Raw genomic sequence first — 25,548 nt, 5'->3', positions numbered from 1 at the left:
CTTTCTATGTTGTTTGGAAAGAGTGGCACCATTGCATGCAATGAAGAAAAAGGAGAGTCACTACCATAGGTTTTATAACATAGCCAAGTGGTTACAATGTACTTATAACCAATGTTGTCAAAGACATCAATGCCTCCTACTTACTGTCAATCAATGCACTAGATAAAATTAATGTACTAGGTTGATCAACGTGGATACTTGGAGAATACTTGTGAAGAAATTACATTGTTCAATCAAATATTTTGAGAATAGTTATGAAGAAATTACATGTCAAGTCGCGTTTTGTTGTATGCAAAGAAATTACATTATGGATATATCTTAGCTAAATCATGTATATCTTCCATTGAAAGTTCTTGACCTTAGCCTACCCAAGATGTTAACATCTAGTTACTATTTTGAAATGATGAAAATGAACACTTTTGAGACTTAGTACATGTAATATAGAGTATTAAATACTTGGAAGTTTTTTGCTTAGGTATATGATTGATAACTTACCCCCAAAAATATAATGGCACAAAGTAATGAAGAATAGTGTAGGGACATAAGTGGGAAACAATATTCTATTCATTGGAACTCTTGTCATGTGAGCTTAAATGTGAATAGGGATGATTACAATAAACAAAGTTGTGCTCTTGGCAAAAAGAACATGCTTTACTATTGAGCATAGTTGAAACTTGCAATGCATTTGTATTCTAGCATATTTGTGCTCTTGGCAAGAATGGCATGCTTTAATGAGGAGAGTTGAAAGTTGGCATCTTCTTTGGTTCTAGAATCTATCTCATAAAGATAGTGACATAGAAGGTGTGGAGTCGCTTTGTAGTGTGTTAAGAGTGCTAGCACATGTTTAGTCTCAACTTGTATTCAAAAGTAAAGGTGACTATAAATTAGTAAAAAGCAAGAGAGAAAAAAGTAAAAGGAATGTTACACCTAGAAAACTTGACACATTTGACATGTAAAAGATTAGGCAGGCCTATGGATGACCCCAAAGAACATCCATGTAACATTATGGATGCCTTATGTTTGTGTGTACAAAGGGTATTGGACAAAAGGAGCACTTAACATTGAGATACATGGGTCGAGATTAGTGTGTAGCCAACCTACTTGGGTCTCGCACACTGATTGGAATCAGGTGGGCCCTTAATGTGGGACAAATAACTAAGAGGGGTCCCCCTTTGGCCTACCGTCTTTGGGAAGGGGCTCTTATGAGATTGAGATTCCTTGTTCTAAAGGTTTACTCGTAATGTTAACCTGTCTAGCTTTTGTGCTTTTGCATGGGAAAGGATCTAGCACTAAAGGTTGACGATATAACGGGACAAAGGAGCAGGCCGACTGACACATGGACCGTATCCTGATCGATGGGAGCGGTCCAGACAGGCGTGAGGCTGAGTGGGTTAAAGACGGCCGTCGTTTAACAATTGTATAAGTTCATCAGAAAGAGCTGAACGGTAGAGGGACCAGGCCGCCTGCAGGGCTCTAGGTAATTCATGAGAAGCGAGATCATGTTTGTACTGTTGGTATCATATTGCATTGTGATATAAAGAGAAGGTGGTGGCATGGGTGGAAAATTGATATAGCGATAGAAGGACAGAGACTGTGGACGATTGATTGAGAGAAGCGAGCTGATCATGGTTGTGTTAGTATCATATTATAAAAGAGAAGGTGGCGGCATGCGTGGACGATTGATTGACAGACGGCCTGCTCTGTCAGCAAGGCTGGTGACAGACGGGGTGCAGCAGATTATCGGGTGATAGATAGAGATAGATAGGTATAGGCAGATTGATTGATTGATAAGTATCAGTGGTCATGGGAGAGTCTGCGCTGGCGATAGGCGATTATGAGAAGGAGGCTGATCAGACAAGGAAGGAAGCAGAAGCTGGGCAGTCGATAAAAAGACTATCAATGGAGTCGATTAAGTTATCACCAGAGAGATTAGGCGATAATCATGATGATGGCGATGCAGATGACGATCATGTGGCCATAGAGCAGGTGCGGCTGACGGTGTCCCGGGAGGACGATCCCTCCCTGCCCGTGTGGACATTCCGCATGTGGAGCCTCGGCCTGGTCTCCTGCGTCCTCCTCTCCTTCCTCAACCAGTTCTTCTCCTACCGCGCCCAGTCCATCACCATCAGCATGATCACCATCCAGGTTAATTCCATGCATCCACCTCAAAGGTTACACCATGGATCTTGATCAAAGGTTGGGGACACTATTGTATTAGGATTACATGTGGGATGTTGATTTTTTGTTTTGTGAGTTAGGGTACGCATGATCAGGTCGTGCAAAACTCGCCTCTAGTTTCATCAAACTAGTCTATTTTTTTCAACTCCCTTTAGTTGATAGCTCCGGGGAGGCTTGCATTACTTTGACGAGGATAGAAACTAAATACCTCGTTTAGGGGCCTAGGTAACCTGAGACTTAGAAAGGATCACCCTAACCCTCACCTTGTAAAATGCCCCATCCCAATAGAGTTCCCCCAAAAGGAGTGTGATCCCTATCTTGGACGTCGACTCGTATCGCGTGATGTTGATCAACCATACACAATTATTTTATCGCATCTTTTGTATAGTTATACCAGCCTTTTGATCTATGCAATAAATATCTCTTAGGATCACAAGTTATTTAATAGGATGTTTCTTGCATTAACAAGGGTAGACATTGCATTTGTTTTCTCTTTCTTTGAATGGGAAACATGTTCTTTTTCACCCATTAATCATTAACAAGGGTAGACATTGCATTTGTTTTCTCTTTCTTTGAATGGGAAACAAGTTCTCTTTCACCCATTAATCATAATGAAGAATAGTTCTATATATGGTATGTCTACTGAATTATAATCTTGTATGTGGTACATTTTCCGGACTTAGAATTGGATCTTCAATATTTTTTGCAATATTTTTGGAACCGAAAAGTTGTAAATTTCACATGACCAAAGTTAGACTTCCACTTGTGGCCTTGTGATTGTTATGGCCCTTGTGCAATGTCTCCAATTTGCACAAATTGTGTATAGGAAAATTTTCCAACGTCAAACCCAAAACACACTATTGATTAAACCTGCCATAATTTTTTCTTTGTGACCCTCGTGTGTACAACAAAGTGGACAACCAAATTCGCAGGTAAGGTTGTAGCTCATGTGATTTGAGTGAGTGGATGCGTAAGTTCAAACCTTAGGTTACACCCTCGAGGCATCTGTCTAGCCTTTCTCATCAGAAAATTAAAAGTAAAAATAATTTATTTTTTAAAAAAAACTGACTGTGCACTCTTTGTGCCAGGTGGTGTCGCTCCCAATCGGCCGCCTCATGGCGGCCACCCTTCCCAACTACAAGCTGCGCCTCCCTTCTTTTCTCAGCAAGAGGACGAAGAGGAAGGCCGCGAAAGCCGCCGCCGCCGGCAGCGGCGCCGTCAAGGATGACGGGAGCGAATTAGCTGACGGCCACGACGGCGATGAGGAGGACGTCTGGTTCTCCCTGAACCCAGGGCCCTTCAACATGAAGGAGCACGTGCTGATCTGCATCTTCGCCAACGCGGGGGCAGATTTTGGGGGAGGCTCGGCGTACGCCGTCACGGTGGTGAACATCGTCAAGGCCCTCTACAAGCGCCAATTCCCCTTCCTTGCCGGCTTGCTCCTCATCATCTCCACCCAGGTATTACATACCTTCACATCACTTCATATTGTAGAGTGCTGATCAAAGAACACCCAACGTTGCTCTGGCAGAAACCCAGTCCTCCTTTCTATCTCTCTTCCTCTAACTCCGCCACCCATCACACAGTTAAGAACGGCCTTGATTAATAGACTCCGCCAATTAGAATAACTCTGTACCAAAATTTCTTAAGTGATTGTGCAGCTGGTGGTCGTGCTAGCTCTTACATGGCATTTGACCCAGATCTTTCCGCCTGTGCAATATAAATATGTCTTTACCTCAAGGGACACAAGAAGTTTTAGACAAGTTCCCACTATAATTCTCATGACAATAGCATAAGCATTTGCGAGGGAGGGATTGCGTAGCTAGCTATGGTGCCATTAGGGGTAGGGGTAGGGGGCTACAACACCACACGTAGCTAGGTTGCATTGCCTCCTTGAAGTTAGAGGCTTATGTTGTTGAACCCGACGGAGAAAAATTAGTAAATAATAGCTCATTTTCTCACATGAGAAAATGTCAAAAACTTCTTGTGAGAATTTGCAAATGGTCTCGTTCGAACCATTATGGAATTTGTGCAATGTGGCTAGGGATTGATTTTGGGCCAGGAGTAAATCAAGATATCTTTTTGTAAGATCAATTTGTAGCATCAAGGGTGAGACGAAAAATGTGGACATTTGCTCAATAGCTCACTCAATAATTGAGGGGTTTGATTCAATAGAGATGCATAAATGCATTCTCATATGGAGGAAATTTGAGAATTTGAAAGAGCTTGATTGTTAGGCTTCACATGTAACAATCAGGACAATGGATAGACCCTTATTATTTTCAAGAGTTTGAAGCACATTAGTCATCCACTAGTCATCTAGCTACCTCATATTCCTCTGAACCCAAGCATACACTCACTCTTCAAACCTCAAAAGCAACAAATGCAACACAAAAATATCAAGATGTAGTGAACTTACAACTCACCACTTTCATTGTAGTCCAAAATCGAAGATAGTTCAAGGATCCATGTGATGCTCCAAAGGTTGTAACTCTACATCCTTGCAATCACCTCTTACATGCTTTAAATAAGTGCAAATCTCGTGGTACTCATGTCCACGGTATCAAGTTGTAGTTTGCACTAAAGACACGATGTCAGAGCATATATTGTCTAAGGCCTTAACCATGAGGGTTATGACAAGAAGAGTACAAAAATTAAGACCAAAAAGGATAAGAAAAGAGAGGAACAGAATCAAGTTCAGATACAAAGCATCAAGATAGGAACCCTCAAAAAATCCTTTGACTCAATCTTTGTATGACAGAATTTGTCAGATACAATCATTCTATGCACTCAAATACAAGCACATAACCCAAGCTCTAAGACTTTGACTCAAAGAGCACCTGGTTCACTGACATAACCCTACACTACATAGTCTTTCTCAAATGATTTTCACTCCAAAATTCCACATAAACTATCAAACATTGTCATATATGGCAACCCCTATCAATCGGACATACTGCCGAGCTTAAATATACATTAAAACTTGCTAAAACCCTATATGTGGACTAAATTAGGGCTTCAACCTTTTTATGATAGTTTTATTACAATTTTAAAAAAAGTCCTTGTGTTGTCCTAAATCTTCATAAAACCATGTACTTTGACTCTAATAGTGTTCTATCATTGCCACAACACTAGATACATGAAGGAGATGCCTGTAAAGACCTTGAAACTGTCCTAAGAAACCTTTATTACAGCATATGTCCTACTGATTACTATTATTATAGGAGTAAAAATGTGAGCCTTTGCTCCTCCAATCCTCTATAAAATCATGGATTCTTATTCTAGCAAAGATCTAACAGTAGTAGAGTATCATATACATAAAGGAGATACCTTGGAAGACTTAGAATCACCATATAAATACTTTATGATAGTAGATACCTTGTTGGTTTTACTATTATTAGAATAACATACACTACCCAAGTTCAAACTTCTAAGCATCAAGCAACTCCTAGGATATCATTGGGTCCACTCCCAATTGAGCTTCTCTCTTATTTTAGCTCTCCCATGAGCTATGGTGACCTCTCCAAGAGCTCCAAAACTTAGTCATGTTTTCTTTTCGCTACTACACTTGTTTTATTTTCCTCAGTTTTTTTCTCTTTTTCCAACATCACATTCCCTAAATTTTTTGCATGAGAAGCCTTAAAATAAGTCATTCACTTCATTAACTTATGCTATATGTAGACAAACTTTCTCTTCTTGACTTGTGTGACTCAATTCGGAAATTCCACCTAAAAATGACATTGGCATGCTCACCACCTACCTATTTTTTTCATGCATTGGCAACTAATTGCAGTGAGAAAATGACTAGCAAATCCTACCTTTTATTATCCCACATGTAAATCGTGGAATATTTTAATATATGACTTGTCAGATGCTTTTATGACATAAACAAAACATCCTTTGATATCTTCCCTCTCCAAAACTACACATCCTTGGACATGTGCCAGAGTCTAAATCACTTGTAGATTTAGAGCCTTCACCATCCATCAACATGTCCTCTTCTTCCTCCTTGTCCACACTATCATGTGTAATACTTGTATCCAGCTCATGTAGCTCGTATGTAGTAGACTCTGGTCTCTTAAAGATCTTGATCTGCTTTCGAGCTATACAAATATTCAATAATGTCCCATCCCATTGACTGAGTGAATAGGTAGCATTGTTTTATGATAGTTTTACCGCATAGGGAGCAAAATACCACTTTCAAACTTTTCTAAGAGCACTATTCTGATTCTCCAAACTACTAAAATAAATTGGCACCCAATCTCCCTCCTGTATGGCTCTTGGTTTGAGTTTATGCCTCCTATCAAACCTTTTCTTATTCTTAAGCCTTGCTACCCTCAAATTTGCCACTACTGCCTCAATGTCCTCTGTCCTTCTTTCTAGCTATCCGATACGCAATACTAGTATTTCTTCTTTTCATGACTCTTCTTTCTACAACAATATACTCCATGTAGCTACCACCTCCTCTATGAGCATAATGGGCTTCGATGACATCTCTCACTTTTACCATTGCCCTCTAGATTATAAGCTAAAGTTAGAGCAAGCTTAATCCCCAATGATCTCTTCCAAGAGAAATGAACTAAATACATCTAACATGTAGCACAAGCTTCCACAAAGTGAGCATGCCTTTATACACATCCTACCATCAATATCTCTCTTTGATATTTTGAAATGTATCCCACACACCCCTATGACTAACCCACAAGCTTTCATGAAACTACCGAATAGCATGCACTTGTGTAGCTCTATCAAGAACATACAATGGAGACGATCCTTCTTAGCTTGTTTTCATAAATAACACGTCTTTCAAGAAAAACCATGTGCCTTCCTCTTTATCCTCTTGGAATCCTCTTCTATCCATTATTACCTCTTTTTTAGAGTGCAAAGATATTTCCTAATTTTCAACAAGTCATCAGTATATGAGTCTTCAAAAAACACCTCTACAGTACTTGCATAGAATCCAAAATGCCTTCTCTTTTGCTATCCAAGTTGGATTAATTGTTGTACTAACATTATGTATGGCTAAGTTTACTACTATAGTACTTTTTCTAGTGATTTCAACCACTGTACCTATTGCATTTAATGATGTCATTGAATTAATTATAGTTGTACTTGCTATTACAACAACTATTACAACAGCTACCACTTCAACTTTAGTAGTAATTTTATCATTTTTAGTAAGAAACACATCTCTCCCTTCCTCATCCATCATGTCATTTTCGTCTTCATATCATGCTCTTGACAACATGTCTACTATTAGATTATTTCTCCTTAATATTTTAAAATTCAAGACTCAATGATTTTATGTATTGTAACATGGCACTGGTGGTAAGGCATAGGTAGAAGTCATACCCAATAGTGGCAAGCAATCAGTCTCAATGACCACATAAGCACCCATAAAATATTTCTTATCATATTTAAGGGCTATAACAACCCTCCAAGCTATCTTTTCATGTGAGGATATCGTCACTACCATTTATCTAGTACTTTGACACCAAACCTAATAGCATATATCTATCCCTTGTCATCATTGTGTCCCCAATTCCCTATCCAATTCCAACTGGGCTTGTATCTAGTGTGATGATTATTGGTTTTCCTTTTGAGTAATCAACTTTCCTTAAAGTTGGTGCAAATTTCAAGAGCCTCTTCAATTTCTTCATAGCCTTCGTGCGCTTTCTCTCCCAATAGAATCTTTGACCTTTCCTCAACAATTGATAAAGAGAATTAGCTACATGTGCAAAATGAGGAATACATATTAGATAGAACACACATGCTTTCAAGAATCTTCAAACTTCTAATATACTAATACACACATCCTACATTTTGTTAGTCCCATCTATCTTCGCTAGCGATGGCTTTCTCCCATAAGGCCCACATATATGGCCCTATAATCAACATCTCCTCAACCCCAAAAATTAACTTCTAGCTTGAAAGAGTTAAGTGTACCTCTTTCAAACAAACCAAGATCTTTTCACAATCACTAATGTGGTCTCAAAAAATTGTCTACACCCATGAGCATCCAACTCATCATTCCTCTCATCCACTGAACATCCCTTTACCCCAACATCATCCAAGGAGGGCATACTAAGCTATGGAATAGAATCCCTAAGCACCTTGTTCATTGTGTTCATCATGTGTGCAACTGAGGTTGTCACACTCTATGGAAGAGTACACATCTGTACTAATCATAAGGGTGTCTTCATTGTCATGATATCCCTATTTTCAATAGCTAGTTGAAATTGATCGGAGCTAGAGTATAAGTCACCCAAAGAATAAATTGCTCTACCTATGAAAGCCTCTGCAAAATTTGTCTACTACTAAACCTAAAACCACATTTCTTATTATCACTTTATTCATAGGCTACATACTTGAATGAACCTCAATGCTCCATTTTTCTTGGGTACAACAAACCAAAAATTAGAGTATGGAGTTGAAGATGGTTCCAATATCTGCGTATCTTAGAGTTCCATCGACTTAGGAAATTAAGCTCTAGGTACTCGAATGGGCCTCAAACTCCATGGTACATGTGGCATTATGAAAATCACCATTGGAGACACAATATTCAGGTCCATACAAGCTTATTTCCATTAGTTGAAATGCAAATGCCTTCCCATGTTTAGCCAACATTTGCATGAATCATTCCCATTTAGTATGCAAGAGAAATGCCTCTCCACCTATTTTCAATTCCTTTAATGTTTCAAGTGTAAATTTATGCTCTTTATTCTTCAATCACGGAAGCTTGGCTATCTTAACACTTGCTCATGCATACCCTCACTATCTAATGGCAATGGCAAACCAACTAGCTTAACTCACTTATCAACTATCTTATATTTTGTTTCTGCAATCACATCGGCCCATTCTTTTACTCACAACCCTTTCTACTGAGCAAACAATGCTATAACCTCATACATCTACAAAGAAATTACTGAAAGTATGATGTTTTCAATCTCATTTTCAACTTGTAAAGCTATTGAAATTTTAGCCATGATGTTAGTAAAATTTAGCCCCTCAAACAGGCCCACAATGCAATCATCTACAACTAAAACCTCATGCATTTTTAGAACTTTTTCATCCCTCTTAACATATTTTTTTAAAGCCCTATTCATGTTGTCAATTCTCGTAAATAGCCCAAAACTACTTGATGTTTAAACATAAAAGGTAGCAACAAAAATAGTTTCCTCTTTACTAGAAGGCAAGATATTTGTGCAAGCAATACTACCATAGACTTCCCTTATGGCAATTCCATCTAAAAACTATTGAATTCCTTGACATTTCATGGATTAGGATGATCTTTGAGCATATCTCAATTGTGTGGATGATTGAGAATCACTGTCAAAAACTAAACTTCCTTCCTTCCATCTACTCTTTACATGAGCATATCTCAATTGCGTGGATGTCAAAAACTAAACTTCCTTCCTTCCATCTACTCCTTACATGAGCATATGATGACCCATCATCAAGTACTTTTGTTTCTATCCTAGTTTGCACAATGTATGGCTGCCTGAAAATCACTGGATAACTACTAGTATCCTATATAAAGAAATGTTGATCATCTTGGACATCCTCTATGATAACCCGAACATTCAGACATGCAGTATACAAATTCCCAAACAAGTTTTTTTTTGCCTTCATTCTCCATCCAAGATCTACATCAAATTGGGCAACCACCATTTTCTTATAGGCTTTGTGACATAACATTGATCTCAGACCCATGTTTCAATAATATAATACATGGAGTTTCCAACTCACCAATCTTTACTATAGTCTCCATCGTAGCCCTTGCCCAAAGTGTACGAGAATAATAGTTGCTAGGAATAAAGTAAGCATCACCATCATCATGTGTTTGATGTTGCATGACTCATATTTGAGCATTGCTATTTATTAGGACACTGTTAGCCAATATTTCCTCTTTTTCACTCATAATCAACTTGCTTCCAAAGAACGATGGGATTGTTAGCACACTCTACGTGAATTCTTTGCGAATCCAAATTCTCATCAACTTGCTAAACAAAGATCAATTGGTTTCCCTAATAATCTATATTTTTCTCTTAATGATGTCTATTATTTCATCTTGGAAATCATGCTTGGTGATTCCAAGAACTTCACCAAGTGTAAACTCAACCCTACTATTTAAGACTCTCTCCTCAAGCAATTTCTTTATGTTTGTGGTAGTTTCTATGTCAAACTGCAATTTACAGCTATATGTTGATTGCATTTCTTTTTCTCATATTATCTCTTTTCTTGCACTACATCTTCCACTACATGCTTAGGATTGGCTTTTTCAAAAATCAGCCTTAGGAAATTCACCATATGTATACCCTCTATATCACGTGCATTCAAGGCCTATTTATAAATATCCTTATCTGTGAATTTTTCGTTAAGAAAACATAACCCATTTCTATTTAATTTGTAAGTGGGCCCTTTACATGGGACCCTTTTGTATGTAAAAAATGTGTAAAAATGATATTTTAAAAACCCCTTATGTTAAACCCATGTGATACATACATATATTAATTATTAACCTCCTCAAGACTTTAGCCAAGTATGCATATTCTCTAAAGGGATCCATCAAAGTATCCCAACATGTTTTACTCCCTATGTTTTGCCCATAATAGATCAACCATAGATGTTTTTCTCATTTTGCAAAATTTAAAGCTCATGACTGTTGAGATATCGAGCTCCACTCGTGATATGCCAGGGTGACCATTGTGCATTTATGTCACCGACTTGTCAGTTGCAGATGCGGTTGGTACACCGCCCATGAATAATAGCTATATGACAGCTATCCTTATCTACTCTAGTTCGTGGCTCAGTTAGTATGCCACCTTAGTTAGTTGAGTTTGGTTTGAGACCCATATATATAGGGTTCTTCTATTTCTATGTACTAGAGTTCTTTTGGCTTACACAACTAAGAAGAGAAAAAACTGTTTTCAGCCTCCACCTTTGTGTGTATTCCCCCATTGTGCAAGCAAGAAAGCTACAAGTGAGACTCCTTCCTTCTCTCCCATAATCTTGACAATGACCATACATCAAATTTTGAAATAGCAACAACATCAGTAGGGATTTTGTCTATCTGTAAACTAAAAGTAGATGCATGGACTGCTAAAACTTCATTCTTGACAACCGAATCTTTCACCAATTTTTGCATACCTCCCTTTTGAAAATTCAAGGCAAGAGGGATACTCATTTCTTGTGCATGATTTTTATTATTTTTCTAATAAATTAGCTTACAATCTAAAGCTTTACAATACAACTCACAATCTCATCGCTCATGCTTTGAGCTATCACACAACATAGATTGTTTGACAAAGCCCTCCCCCTAGGTGCCTTAAAACCTAATGAACCACCTGATTTTTCAAACTCTACATACTTAAGATACAAGTCATATAAATATTTTGTTATCTTCTCAATAACATCATCTCTAGATGAAGCAACAGTCAACGACTATCTGAAAACAAGCTCTTTCTTAGTAACATGATCAACCCTAATAACGAGCTTAGTTAGCAACAAAGGAATAGTAACAATACGAGGTGTAATTAGCAATTCCTTTCTTTTCTAGTCAGCAACAAAGGATTGGTAACAATACGAGCTTAGTCAGCAAACAATACGAGGTGTAATTAGCAATTCCTTTCTTTTCTACCTTTTGACTAACTTTTTCACTGTGGCTTGTACATTTGTCCAATTAGTTTCAACTCCTACACTGCAATATCATCTTCCAAAAGCTTTTCTAACTCACATTGCAATTGTATGTCTAATATCTACAAGAATAAGATAATCTTTTTTGTTTCCAAAGACAATTGGTCAACAACATCCAATCGATCATAACACTTCTCAAACGCCCTCAACAACTTAGGAGTAGTATGCCCCTTTGTAGGCTTTGCAACCCATTCCAAAAAAGTCATCTTTCTAACCATGTTTGTATCATCAATAAAATATTTATTCTTTAAGGCTCACTTAAAAGCAGGCCAAGAATACCCATGGCTTACATGATTTTTATTTATCCATATGAAAATTTCAAGAACCACAACCTTATAAAAATATAGTTTCATCTCATCTATAGGTACATGTTCCCATTCGAATTTCTCGGCTTAAACCTTTAGGTATAGTGAAACATTCCAATTTTTTCAACTCCACAACTACACTTTGCAAAGTCTTAATAATGTTCTTTTTCAACTCATGTATGTTATAATTCTGCAAAAACTCTATAAATCCTAAACCAAGAGTACCATGTGCATGGTCTCCCATCCTACAACCTTTCGATAGCCTTCGCATCGGGTTCACCAATAGTGGAGCGTGTACTCTTTAAGGCCTTAACCACACGGGTTATGAAAAGAAGGATATAGGGATTAATACCAAAAAGAATAAGAAAAGAGAGGAACGGAATCAAGTTCAGACACAAAACACCAAGATAGGAGCTCTCAAAAAAATCCTTTGATTCAATCTTTGTATGATTGATTTTGTTAAATACAATCACTTCATGTAGTCAAATACAAGAACACAACCCAAGCTCTAAGACTTTGACTCAAATAGCACACTATTCACTAACATAACCCTACATTACACAAGCTTACTCAAATGATTTTGGCTCCAAAACTATGCATAATCTATCAAACAATGTCATGTATGGCATCCCCTATCAATTGGGTATATTACGTACCAAGCTTTAGATACATTAGACCTTGCTAAAATCCTGTATTGGGACTAAATTAGTGCTTCAGCCTTGTTATGATATTTTTATTATTACAAAGAAAAAGAATCCCTATGTTGTTCCAAATCTTCATAAAACCATGTACTCTTATTCTAACATCGTTCTGTCATCCCCAAAGCACCGGCGGATGCATGAAGGAGATGCCTCTATAGGCCTTGAAACACCTTGAGAAACCTTTGTTACATTAGATGCCTTACTAGCAATATAAATGCAAGCATCCTTCATAAAACCATGGATTCTTATTCTAGCAATGATCCAATAGCAGTGGAGCATCATATACATAAAGGAGATGCAATAAAAGACTTATAATCACCCTATGAATGCTTTATGACACCAAATATCCCATTGGTTATTTTTATTACAGTAGCATACACTATCCAATATCCAACTTCTAAGCATCAAAAAACTCCCAGGATGTCATTGGGTCCACTCCCATTGAGTTTGTCTCTTGCTTTAGCTTTCTCATGAGCTATGGTGGCCTCCTTAAGAACTCAAAAACTTCAACACATTTTTTTCCTATTGCTACCCTTGTTTTCTTTTCTCCACCTTTTTTCTATTTTTCCAGTTCCCTAAAGTTTTTGCATGAGAAGCCTTAAAACAAGTCACTCACTTCATTAACTTAGACCATATGCACACAAACTTCCTCTTCCTGACTTATGTGATTGAACTTGGGCATTCCACCTAATCTCAATGTTGGCATGCTCATCATCTATCCTTTCATGCATTGGCCAGTAATTGGCATGAGGAGATTAGCAAAATCCTACCTTTTACTATCTTGCATGTAAATCATGGAAGAATTTAGTATATGACTTATCAAATGCTTTCATGGTATATACAAAAAATCATCTGATAATGAGATGCGAGAAGGACTGATGATAAAGTGGTTTTGCTGGAGTGGTGGTTATTGATATAGAGAGAAATACTCCAGTGAAGACAAGGTTACTGCTACTAGTATTTTGAAGAGCAATTGGTAATCACATCCACCAATGAAGTAGTAGTTGGTGGTAGATGTGAACGTTGTGGAGAATTAGTAAAGGAGTAAAAATATGTAATGGGAAGAAGTGTAGGCCACTGATGTTGATAGGTTCTTCTCCACAAGCTTTCTAGCAAACCTATAACTTGTTGTACTATCCCTAAGGATGTACCTACCTCACTATGGAATATGTATATTGTGCAAGTACAATTGAAAGATGGGTCAAACAAGCCTAAAGCATTGTCCTAGACTTGAGGACCTAGTTTGTGACAAGTGATAAGTGTAGTCCAAGTGCAATCCTCACAATGAGAGGTCATTTGAGCAAGCCCTATGATATCACCTAGTTAGTGATAAGTAATTGGTGTAGTACAATCCTCAAGATGATAGGTCATTTGAGCAAACCCATGATGTCCTACTCTTGATATGCCCTAAGGTTATGTAGTGGGGGAAATGAGCTTGGTTGAGAACTCCTAGGTGTAATGATTTATTTATTTTTGGGGAACAAAAATATACATATCAAGGCCTTACAAGATTACATGGTGGCATTACATATTTACCATTCATGGTTCATGGATAACTTTAAGAACAATAGTCTATCTATGTTATATGAGTTTATCTATATTTAATGTTATAGAAAATGTGGTAAATGTTTCAATGTAGACTTTAGATAATGAGGAGTCTTTTTAAAACCAAAATTTTATAAGATGAATTAGGTGAATACCATTCTTGCGATACAAAGATATAGACTATCAGAATTTTATTTGAGGCCTATGGTCATATTGCTCTTTCTCTTTGAGAATGAAGGCAAAAGAGCAATCCCTTATCTATGGGTATCTGGTATATAGTTAACTACACAAAAGGAACAATACAAGACCAACCAGAATCCCAAAAAAGGGAGTTTTCCCTAAAGGATGAGGTTTCTCACCAAGTCTATAAGATTTATTTTTCCATAACCTTCAACTAGGCATCAATGTTAAGTTAGGTCTATTATCATCACAATCGTCTCTCCTCTTACTCAAAAGTTTACCAATCAAATTTACATGAAATTTGACAAGTTGGCTATGCTTGACTTCAATAGTAGTTGGCCATTGATCTTTCTCTTCTTGATGATTTGGTTCACCAAATGAATACTCTACATTAAGAATATAAAAAGCCTCATTGATCCTATCAAGTCCTAAAAGAGCCATGTTGGATTTGTCTCAAGATATCATACCCAAAATGCTTCCTCAAAGTTAGGTGCCTTTTCTTTGGCTCATATAGCAAAAGCCACATTGTAGCATTCTAGAATTATGCATATTATTAGATCCTTTCCACCACCTAAGGAAACATTGATTGTCTTCTTCCTAGCATCTCAACACCTATGCCAACATTATTCTTAACTTATGGTCAAGGATTAGAGTTTCAAATATTTTTCTTGCCACCCTACTATAGGAATCACAAAGAACATTCTATACTATTTCTCAAGCCTTATTTAAAGAAGTTAAGACAAGAATTAAGATCCATAGTCAAGGTCTACAACTATGACCAATTTTTGAACCATACTTAATGACACATTTAGCCATCTCTTAATAACTTGATCCTTACCAAGGTTCAATCACACATTCAACTCAATATAGGCTCCACACCTAAAGAACAAGCTAATACCTAAAATTGCAACTTGTTTATTATATCTATAACATCTTCATCAAGAGACAATTGAGACCATATTTTCAAAATAAAATCTAACATAAAAAGTTCACTAAACTAGATTTGGACTTCGAGAACGTGATTCAAATAAGGGGGGAGAAATTTCTTAATATCAGAATATTTATAGATGAGGTCTCTAATGTGCTACACTCATCCCCTCTTAGTGAGCTTGTGGAGCTCACTCTCTTCTCTCTACCTCATTTCCCCCTTTGGTCTCTTTATTCCTCTCCTTCTTCTACGTATGGTGAATTTTACCATGCTCTTGTGAAATGGTGACTCCTAGTAGAAAATGTGTTTGCTAGCACTAAACTATTCCTAGAGAGAGTGTTTCCTCACTAGGAAGTCCTAGTGCTACATTGATTATTTTGGTTAGAGTAATCTTATGAGTACTACTACTTTTGTCTTCATGGTGCTTGCTTGAGGTTCTTGTACAAGGATTTTGTGAGTGTAATTTATGAATTTTTCAACAACCTCTAACTATGTCATTCAAATTTCTTTTAACTGTTTCTTCTATTAAGATATTCTCCATAAGACCTTTTGGAATTCTAGTTGTGAATAAGGTTAATTTTTTGTAAGTAAACATGTGAGGAAGAGTCACGTGATCACACACAAGTATTCCTCAAAGATGTAAGGGAAGTCTTTATTAGGGATGTTTTGGAATTCTACTTGTGAAGAAGGTTACTTTGTTGTTGTAAGCAAACATGTGAGGTAAGACTTAAACAATATAGCAAAAGTCTCATTTTAGACTCTAGAAAGTAAGGCAAAATGTTTTTTAAACCAAAAAATCCTTGTAATTAGTTGGGTAAATGATTATGAGATATATAAAGATGTAGAACCTTAGAGCTTTTTAGAAAAACCTATAATAGTGAATCTTTCTCAATTTCAAATTTTCTAAAATGAGAAGCCATTGAATGTACTCATCCATCATCGTTAACTTGGGAAAGGATAGCAGCAAGAGAAAAATTCAATGCATCAGTCTCTGAAAAGAAAGGCTTAGATGGGTCTCTATAAAAGTTTATAAATCCCAAGAAGCATTGCACATCTCAAACTTATCTTGGTGTTTTAAATTCAATAATAGTCTTCACCTTCTCCATTATATCCATTGAGATTCCATTTTGAGAGACAATATATCCTAGGAATTCCACTACTATTAGTGAAAGGAGGACTTTTCCAACTCAACATGCAAGCCCTTTTCATGTAACTTATGAAAAACTAACCACATGTGATACTCATGCTCGTTTTAATCTATAATTTGATCTAAGTGTATACCACAAAGTCTCCACACACATACACATTCTTTCTCACATACAATCATGAGCACTCTAGTGTACCATCCTCTATAGCCATGTCTCGAAGCTTGTGATTACATGTGAAAGTACTAAAATTACAACACTTTCTTCTTTTCAAACACATCTTGATCATCATAGTATTGGAGTGGGCAAGCTTGCATACCTTTTACAATCAACATCAGCTCAATTGGTGAAGGATATAGTAAAAAACTATGATTTTTCTTGGTTACTCTCACGAATATCTTTGTTGTCTTGCATTCTCTCTTTAAGTAAATTGTATTGGCCTTTGTTAAAATTTTTGAGTTCTCTAATTGATATTGGGATTGTGGTAGTTTCAGTCAAGGTAGACCAATGATTATTGGATTTCTTGGAAAAGATATGATATTGAACCCTATATTTGATACAAAGTCTTTCAATGTTACTCTATAGTATGTGTTTATACCTTACATTATATCTAAAGCAAGAGGATGGCCATCTATGATTTTGAAAGAATTGGTCTAGATTTGTCCATGATTGTGATACCATGCTACTTAGCAAACTTCTCATCCATGAAACATGTAGAGGCTCTAGAGTGTAAAAGTGCTTTACCATCTAGTTGTCAATATGGTGTTTAAACTCTTATTGATAATATAAAGCATGACATAGTCTTAGGAAATAAGGAGGTGCCTTCTAAGAGTTCTTGATTTTTATCTAGCCACATGGCCCCCTACTGTGGCTTGTATCCATGTTTTCTAAAAATGAGGTCACAATAGAGCTTTATAATTGTAGTCTCTTATTAGGACAATATCTAAGCATTATGCCTAGTCTTCGATGATACAAATATAATTCATGAGAGCATCATCATTGCTTTTCTTGAGTTGACAATGGCTTGAATCTGGCCAAATCAATTAGCATAGGCTCCATATTGGTTTCTTGTCTTCCTTGGGAGGTCATTGTTGTCATGACATCTAGACTTAATGAAGCCACATGGCACTTCTTATAATATTTTCCAAATAGTCAATTATCACATTCTATCGCTTAAAAATTGAAGTCACTTAATGTGTGAACCTTTGGCATTTCTAACAAAGGATCTTTCACATCATCATTAAGTTCCCAATACAATTTGCTCATAGAATAATCTTTATGCCAAGTCAAAATATCATAAATGAGTTGTCAAAATGTAGATGTATAAACTGATGCCAATTTAGATCCTTAATGTAGACTTCAGGTGTTGGTCTCGAAAACTCTTACTCTATCAATCTCTACAAAGGTATCTAAGAACTCTTAAGAAAAACTTAAAAATAATAAAGTAGAGGAGATTGCTTCTTATGAAAGTGTGTGAACCAAGAGAGGGTTGTACCTAAGAGGAGTGTGTTGATAAGCCCACTTGAGAAGCATAATTAGGAGAGTGCTTATGTTGTATGAAGATAAGCAATTGTACTTAGTGCAAAAAAACTCTAAACTTTGATTTTATTCCGTTATTAAATTTTTGAGGTAGACTAGTAATCGAGAGGGTGGATGCAACATGTTGGAAGGTCTTCTTAATGTATAGTTGCTCTTGGAGTTCTTAGAGTTGATTTTGAATATCTTTCATGGCTAATCCAAAGCTTAGGGTTTCTCCTCTTGTCATCATGCATTACTTATAGAGTTTTTGAATCCTTTTCTTTAGTCTTTTACAAAGTGTTAATGACACTTTCCATCACCATTTCCATCACACCTGGGCAAGATCATGTGGAATCGTTCAAAACTATTATTATTGCAACAAAAACCTAGCAACAATAAGGATTATTACCTCACAAATTATAAGAGAATAGCTTGAAGGAGAATAAGAACTTATTTTTTAATTACAAAAGGATGAAGCACAACAATATATTTATTGACACAAGGTTGATACAAGAAAAGACCTTGATACAAGACTAGATCAAGACAAGACAAGAACTAGAGATGCATGGCTTGAACTAAAACTAGAGAGGCCTCACATGGCTTGAACTAGAACTAGAGAGGATTTATCTAACAATAGCCTCACAATTGGTGTAGGGAAGACCAAAGGGTTTGGGTTTGTAGCCCAAGATCTCTATTTATACTAGAGTTGAGGAGGTTAAGAGGAAGCTTCTAGATTATGATATAAGCATCACTAACATAAGCAATGTGATAATAAATGTTGATATAGCACTAATGCAAGTGTGCTTCTAAAGCCTTCCAAATAATTTTCAAAGTATCTAAGGTCAATTGAATGGTGCTTATAGTACTTTGAAAATACGCATACATAATGGTTTCGAAATGTCAAAACAAAAGTATTAAACCTGTAAGGAGTATCATTGGCCTTTGCATTTTCTCCATCAATAACAATCCTCCACTACCATAGGTCACATGTATAAGGCTCCATTGTAGGAGCTAATGATGTTGACACTTCAAAAGCTAATTTAGTAGATGTTGGATAGCATGTAATATCAACACTATTGAAAAGAAAGTTTAGTACCTTGGAGTTTCAGAAGATGTGCATACATAAGGGGATCTAAAATTTTCAAAACATGAGGATTATTAGCATATTTTCCTTTTTTGTCAATCCCCATTCCCCATTATCACAAGTCAGGTATGGGTGGCTCCCTTATAGGAGCTCATGATGGTATGGATGGCTCCCTTATAGGAGCTCATGGTGCTAAGAGAAGGGGTTTTATCATTCAAAAATGAAAGTTTTCCTATTTATAATGAGTACTAAAATAGATAAAAATAGGTACATTGGGCTATAACTAAGCTTAAAAAATAGTAAGTAAGAGGCTGGTTATACCCATAAGCATGTGAGACTAACACCATTAAAAAAAGGTATACCCAAAGTGTGTGAGAAGGGGTTTTATAATTCAATAATGAAAGTTTTCCAATATATAATGAGTATCAAAAATAGTAAAAAGAGGTAATTTGGGGTATAACTAATCTTCAAAAGTGGTATGGGGTTTGATGTATACCCACAAGCATGTCAAGTTAACAATTTATGTTTCTCGTACTTTGTAGTTTCGAAAGATATACATGTACAGGGGTTTTAAAATTCTAAATGAAAGTTTTATGATACATAAGGAGTATTCAAATAATAAAAATATGTAAAATGGGATATGTCTAAGCTTCAAAAATAATAAGGGATTTTTCACATGTTATAAAAGGCTTTCATCTACTCTTGGACCTTGAGAGATTTGACATTACTCCATGTAACTAATATGTTGTCTTGCATAATGGAAAATGGATTGTGCAAGAAATCAAGACTACATAACATGTTCACCACAAGAAAGCAATTTTAAAAAAAGATATTACATTAATATAACTAAATATACCTAATAGAGTCCTTGTCCTCCAACTAATAATGTCTAATATATCTTTTTTCCTTTTTGAATAGATGTAATAGATAAGCACACAAAAAAATTTCAAGCATAATTACTTAGGTCAAGCCTCATTAAACAAAAGGAATAGGTATTTATTTGAAATCCAATGAATATGGTAAAAAAGATTATATGAACTAAAGGAAAGGCTCAATTGTTATGGAAAATTTGTTGGTATTTTAAATAAAGATTTGAAATTTCTCTCTGATTTCTTAATGTTATCTTGATCCATAGGCCACCCGCTTATTTTTTAATTTTATATTTACCTTATTGATGAGATAACATCAGACATGAATGTACTTTGGATTTTGTCTCATAGGCCACATTGGCCTTATATATATATATATATATATATATATATCCTTGTTAGGGTACTTCTAAACAATTGTTTTAAAACAACTTCCCTAGATGGCATTCTACTTCTTTGGCTAAGAGTCCATACATTTCTTTAAAGACATGGGAGAGAAAGAAAATATATAAACTAGGGTGTACAAAAAATGATACAACAATTCTATTTCACACAAGGGTTAAATTCTTTTCCAAGGTCTACAAAAGATTTATATAGTTCAGTCATAAAACTTATGTAGGTAAGAATCATCAAGTGTATACTTTTACGTGCCTCTTAAGTGTGTACACTATATGGATCAAGCCAGAGTTGCACCACAATGACAAGCATTTTCATTTTAAAATCTTTGAGATAGGTTTAATTTTTTCAAAGTTAAAATTTACTTGACTCCATATGAGTATGAATATTTTGAAGTCTACATTAAGTAAGGGGTTTCACTATAGCACATGGATTCAAAAGAAGGGATTTAACTAATTCCCTTTTTAACACATTAATTAAGAAAAAATGGTATCATTGAAATATAATATTAATAACTAAATTGTAAAAGTATATGATATTCAATAATGTAGAAAAAAATTTAGAGTTTAACTTTAGCATGCCCTTGGTGCATTCTCTTGAATCTTTGCATAATGTTTACATTGTTGTCATTGCAATTTAAGTGAATTGAATTTCATAAATTTTATACTTTGTCATTGCATAATTTTTACATTGTTGTCATTGCAATTTAAGTGAATTGAATTTCATAATTTTTATACTTTGTCATTGCATAATTTTACATTGTCATCATTGGAATTTTAAGTGAGTTGAATTTCATACCTCACACATAGGTGTTAGGATATGGTTGGGCTGGTCTATTTCGAAGTTACCTAGTTGATCCTTCACATATGTGGTGGCCTGGCACATTGCCTCAAGTTACATTATTTAGGTAATATCACATATTTCTTGCAATTGTTCATGCCATACACCCTTGGCTACATAATCTTATAAATACTTGGTTTTACTAATTATCAAAATGATATCTTTGTTGTCAATAAACTAAATTCAAAAATAATATCTCAAAATTGCAATGATGTTAAAAGAACAAAAAATGCATTATCTTCAAGATTAATTTCATTAATAATTTGATGATCTTTTATTTTAGAAATATTACATCACACGTATAGATTCAAGTAAAGTAAAGCTCAATATCCCATGTCAAATTGATGCACTTACACACATTTATAACAATGAATGTGATATTAACTTTTTAAAGCTTGGCTATAGGACACAACATGAAAAGGAGAAACAATCCGGTCTATCTCGAAATCAATTCTTCATAACATGTTTGGTGGCAAGCTTTGTTTACTATACACTACCGGGTTACTTCATGCCTATCTTAACAACTTTCTCATGGGTTTGTTGGGCTTTTCCAAATTCTATAAGCCTACAACAAGTTGGATCTGGCTATAGAGGATTAGGGCTTGGATCATTTAGCTTTGATTGGGCAGGTATCAGTGCGTTCTTAGGAAGCCCATTGGTGTCACCATTATTTGTGATTTGCAACATTACAGTGGGCTTCTTCTTATTTATCTACATAGTGGTGCCGATTGGATATTGGAGCAACTTATATGATGCAAAAAGATTTCCCATCTACTCCTATAAGCTCTTCACCAAGGACGGATCATCCTACAATACCTCCTTCATACTCAATGATCATTTTGACATTGACCAAGTAGCATATGCTCAAGAAGGCCAAGTTCATTTAAGCCTCTTCTTTGCACTCGCATATGGGATTGGATTTGCCACCATTGCTTCTACTATTACTCATATTATTTGTTTCCATGGAAAGTAATCATCAGCACCATAACCCTAATTTCTTTGGATATTCTCTTTCACAAGATAAATAAAAATATTGTTGAAAAACATTATCTTGTGTTGTCTCTCAAAATAAAAACAAATTTTATCAATTAGTATTAACCTTTACTTGGTTGCTTTCCCTTTGTAGGGAAATATGGCAACATGCAAAGGCTGCAAGCAATGATACAAAACTTGACATCCACACTCGCTTAATGAGACAAAACTACCTTGAAATACCACAATGGTGGTGGTATGGCTTGTTCTTTGTGTCTCTACTCATTTCAGTTGTCCTATGTGAAGTGTTCAAAAGCACCATACAGCTTCCATGGTGGGGTTTATTACTTGCTTGCATCCTTGCTTGGAGCTTTACCCTTCCTTTTGGCATCATCACAGCTACAACAAACCAGGTGAAATTATACTATCCATATTGACCATGGCATGAAGATTTGAAAACCATGAACTACATGCTCACTACATGTTAAATGTATCAATGCATGATTCATCTATGGAATATGAACATTGATAATGATTCCAAGTGTTTCCCTTACCTAGATTGTGGTGTTATGTGTAGACCCCTGGACTTAACATAATCACGGAGTACATAATGGGATACATTTTACCTGGAAAACCAATTGCAAATGTATGCTTCAAGGTTTATGGCTTCATGAGTATGACTCAAGCACTTTCCTTTCTATCTGACTTCAAACTAGGCCACTATATGAAAATACCTCCAAGATCTATGTTTATGGTGCAGGTAACCAATTCCATCACATTAAGTTTTTAGTCCCTTTTCTTTGTGTTTTATGGGAGTGAAAGAAGATATGATTCAAATATTACCTATAAAAATTCAAGTATTATGTATGCATCTAAATACCATTACTTAATCTAGTGATATTTCATAGAGAACATGTATTACTTTTAGAAGTTGAAATTTTTGGTTTTCATTGTTAGCTTTAATTGATGGAAGAGTTGTGAGGATTGATTAAGTGCCCCAAGAAGGTTTCTAACTTCTTCAAAACTTGCATTGTCTTACTTTAGAATTGAATATTATGGTTTACATTGTAAGCTCTAATTGGTGGAAGGGTTACAAGAACTTATTAGGTACTCTTATATAACCTAAAAGAGATAATGTGCTTGAAGAAAGTTTATAACATCATCAAAACTTGCTCTTTTTTCCCTTAATATATATTTGCTCTATATGTGCACTTGTTGTTGGGCTGTCCCCAAAGGGATAAAAACAAGGTATGCTTTAAACAAAAGTAGATCTATTGTAGAAATTTGTACTTGTTAATTCATGACCCATTACTTTGCTAGTTTCTTGGAGACTTGCATATAAGTTGTTATGTCGGTTCATTATTATTCTAGTACACTATTAAAGATAAGAGATGTCGGTCATGCTATACAAAATACTTTTGATGAAATGTGAAGAAAAGGCCATAGAATGGCACAAATTACAAAATCTCAATCATTCAAATTTGTTAGTTCCAATCATATTTTGTTAGAAATCCTCAATACATCAATTTCATAGTATACAATTATTGAAAAGAATCATAAGATGTTGGTCACACCTTGATACTTATGATGAATTGTAAAGGCCACAAGTTGGTGCAAACTACAAAATTTTAAAGACTTCTCAATGTCTAATTCAATGCCCAATATTGGATGATGCTTTTCATGAAAACCCTATTATAGGATCTCTATGCAAGAAAAAAGACATTAAATTATATTTTTTGTGAAGTTCAACTTAAAATGTTAAGAGTTTCAAGACTTGCATGTGAAATATGTCTACAAAAGAAGTTTATATGTGATGTCAAAGTAATCCTATTGGAATCATCCTTGGAGATGACCTTTAGGGTTTTCCATTGTTGGATTATTTTTGAATTCATAGGAATATTTTAGAAAGCAACATTGCACAACTCTTAATAATATACCCCATATTAGTCTTATAGCTCTCCTCCTAAAATATTATAAGTTTTTGCAAATTTCCTCTTTTACTAGCCTTCCTTAGCTATGCAAGTAACATAAAGTATGCTAATTTTTGCATCATCATGTCATGATTCACTTCAAACTTATGCCTGACTTGAATGTTTTTGCAGATAATTGGCACAACAATTGCAGCAATAATTAATATGTGTGTAGCATGGTGGATGTTAAATTCTATTCCCAACATATGTGACCAAAATGCACTCCCAAGTAATAGTCCATGGACATGTCCAGGAGACAATGTCTTTTTTGATGCATCGGTTATTTGGGGATTAGTTGGTCCTAGAAGAATCTTTGGTAATGAAGGAGTATATCCAAGCCTTAATTGGTTTTTTCTTGGAGGTGCTCTATTACCAATGATTGTATGGTCACTTAAATTTTCATTTCCAAGTGTGAAATGGATTTCTCTAATCCACATTCCAATATTGTTGAGGGGAATGATTGGGCCACCTGCATCTACTGTAAATGCAATCTCTTGGATTCTTGTGGGCATAACATTTAACTATTTTGTATTCGAGCATCGAAGAGCATGGTGGAAAAGATACAATTATGTTTTGTCCACTGCTTTGGATGCTGGTGTTGCCTTCATGGGAGTTTTTCTTTACTTTTGCTTGCAAATGCAAGGCATCAACATAAATTGGTGGGGAAATGATAAACTTGGTGAACATTGTCCTCTCGCCCAATGTCCCACTATCCCCGGTGTCCATTCAGACTATTGTCCAATTATACACTAGAATCAACATAGAGAGAGAGAGAGAGAGAGAGAGAGAGAGAGCAAGAGAGATTATGTAACCACAAGCAATACGTAAAAATGAGCATTTGACATTTACATGTCCATAATGGGTTGTACTTGAGTATTTAAGTATGTGACACAAGTCTCTATCTTCTAATTACTTCAATAGAATACTATAGCCAAATGAGATAAATGATATTTTTGTAGATTCTACTAATTAAGTACCTTATTTCCACTAAATGAATTATTTGGTAATGAAGAGCCAAACCATGGTAAAGATTTCACTTTTATAAGCTACCTTTAAAATTTTAAGTCTTAATTAATTGTATTATGTGATCAATTTGATAGAACAACTAAGTATTCAAAATTTACAAATCCCAAATTAGTGTAAAAATAATGCCAATATTAATATTTTTATACATTAAGTCTTAAAAATGCAATCGCTATTTATCTAAATAAGAATTTTAAT

General features: G+C 35.6%; 1 protein-coding gene across 1 annotated transcript; it reads left to right on the top strand.

Annotated features, from left to right (window-relative positions):
- The first annotated feature begins 1,609 nt into the window (after nucleotides 1-1,609).
- Nucleotides 1,610-25,080, top strand: LOC148028092 (oligopeptide transporter 4-like). The gene is made up of 8 exons (XM_087688995.1): nucleotides 1,610-2,145; nucleotides 3,267-3,343; nucleotides 3,443-3,638; nucleotides 21,355-21,452; nucleotides 21,791-22,354; nucleotides 22,512-22,770; nucleotides 22,935-23,117; nucleotides 24,460-25,080. Exons 1-8 carry the CDS (start codon nucleotides 1,804-1,806, stop codon nucleotides 25,078-25,080), a joined length of 2,340 nt encoding a protein of 779 aa, XP_087545121.1. The 5' UTR covers nucleotides 1,610-1,803.
- The last annotated feature ends 468 nt before the right edge of the window (nucleotides 25,081-25,548 follow it).

This window comes from Lygodium microphyllum, chromosome 12 (genome assembly GCF_053477565.2).
Source record: "Lygodium microphyllum isolate KBCC chromosome 12, Lygodium_microphyllum_v1.1.10, whole genome shotgun sequence".
Lineage (NCBI taxonomy): Eukaryota > Viridiplantae > Streptophyta > Polypodiopsida > Schizaeales > Lygodiaceae > Lygodium > Lygodium microphyllum.
Note: the sequence above shows the minus strand (reverse complement) of the source record. Positions and strands in the feature narration are given on the sequence as shown.

Bases quoted from the DNA above. Each gene is read 5' to 3' on its own strand.
- LOC148028092 (XM_087688995.1), top strand. From the start codon at position 1,804: ATGGGAGAGTCTGCGCTGGCGATAGGCGATTATGAGAAGGAGGCTGAT. The intron at 3,344-3,442 runs CAAGAGGACGAA...CGACGGCGATGA, and splicing joins CGCCTCCCTTCTTTTCTCAG to GGAGGACGTCTGGTTCTCCC. The intron at 23,118-24,459 runs GTAACCAATTCC...ATGTTTTTGCAG, and splicing joins GATCTATGTTTATGGTGCAG to ATAATTGGCACAACAATTGC.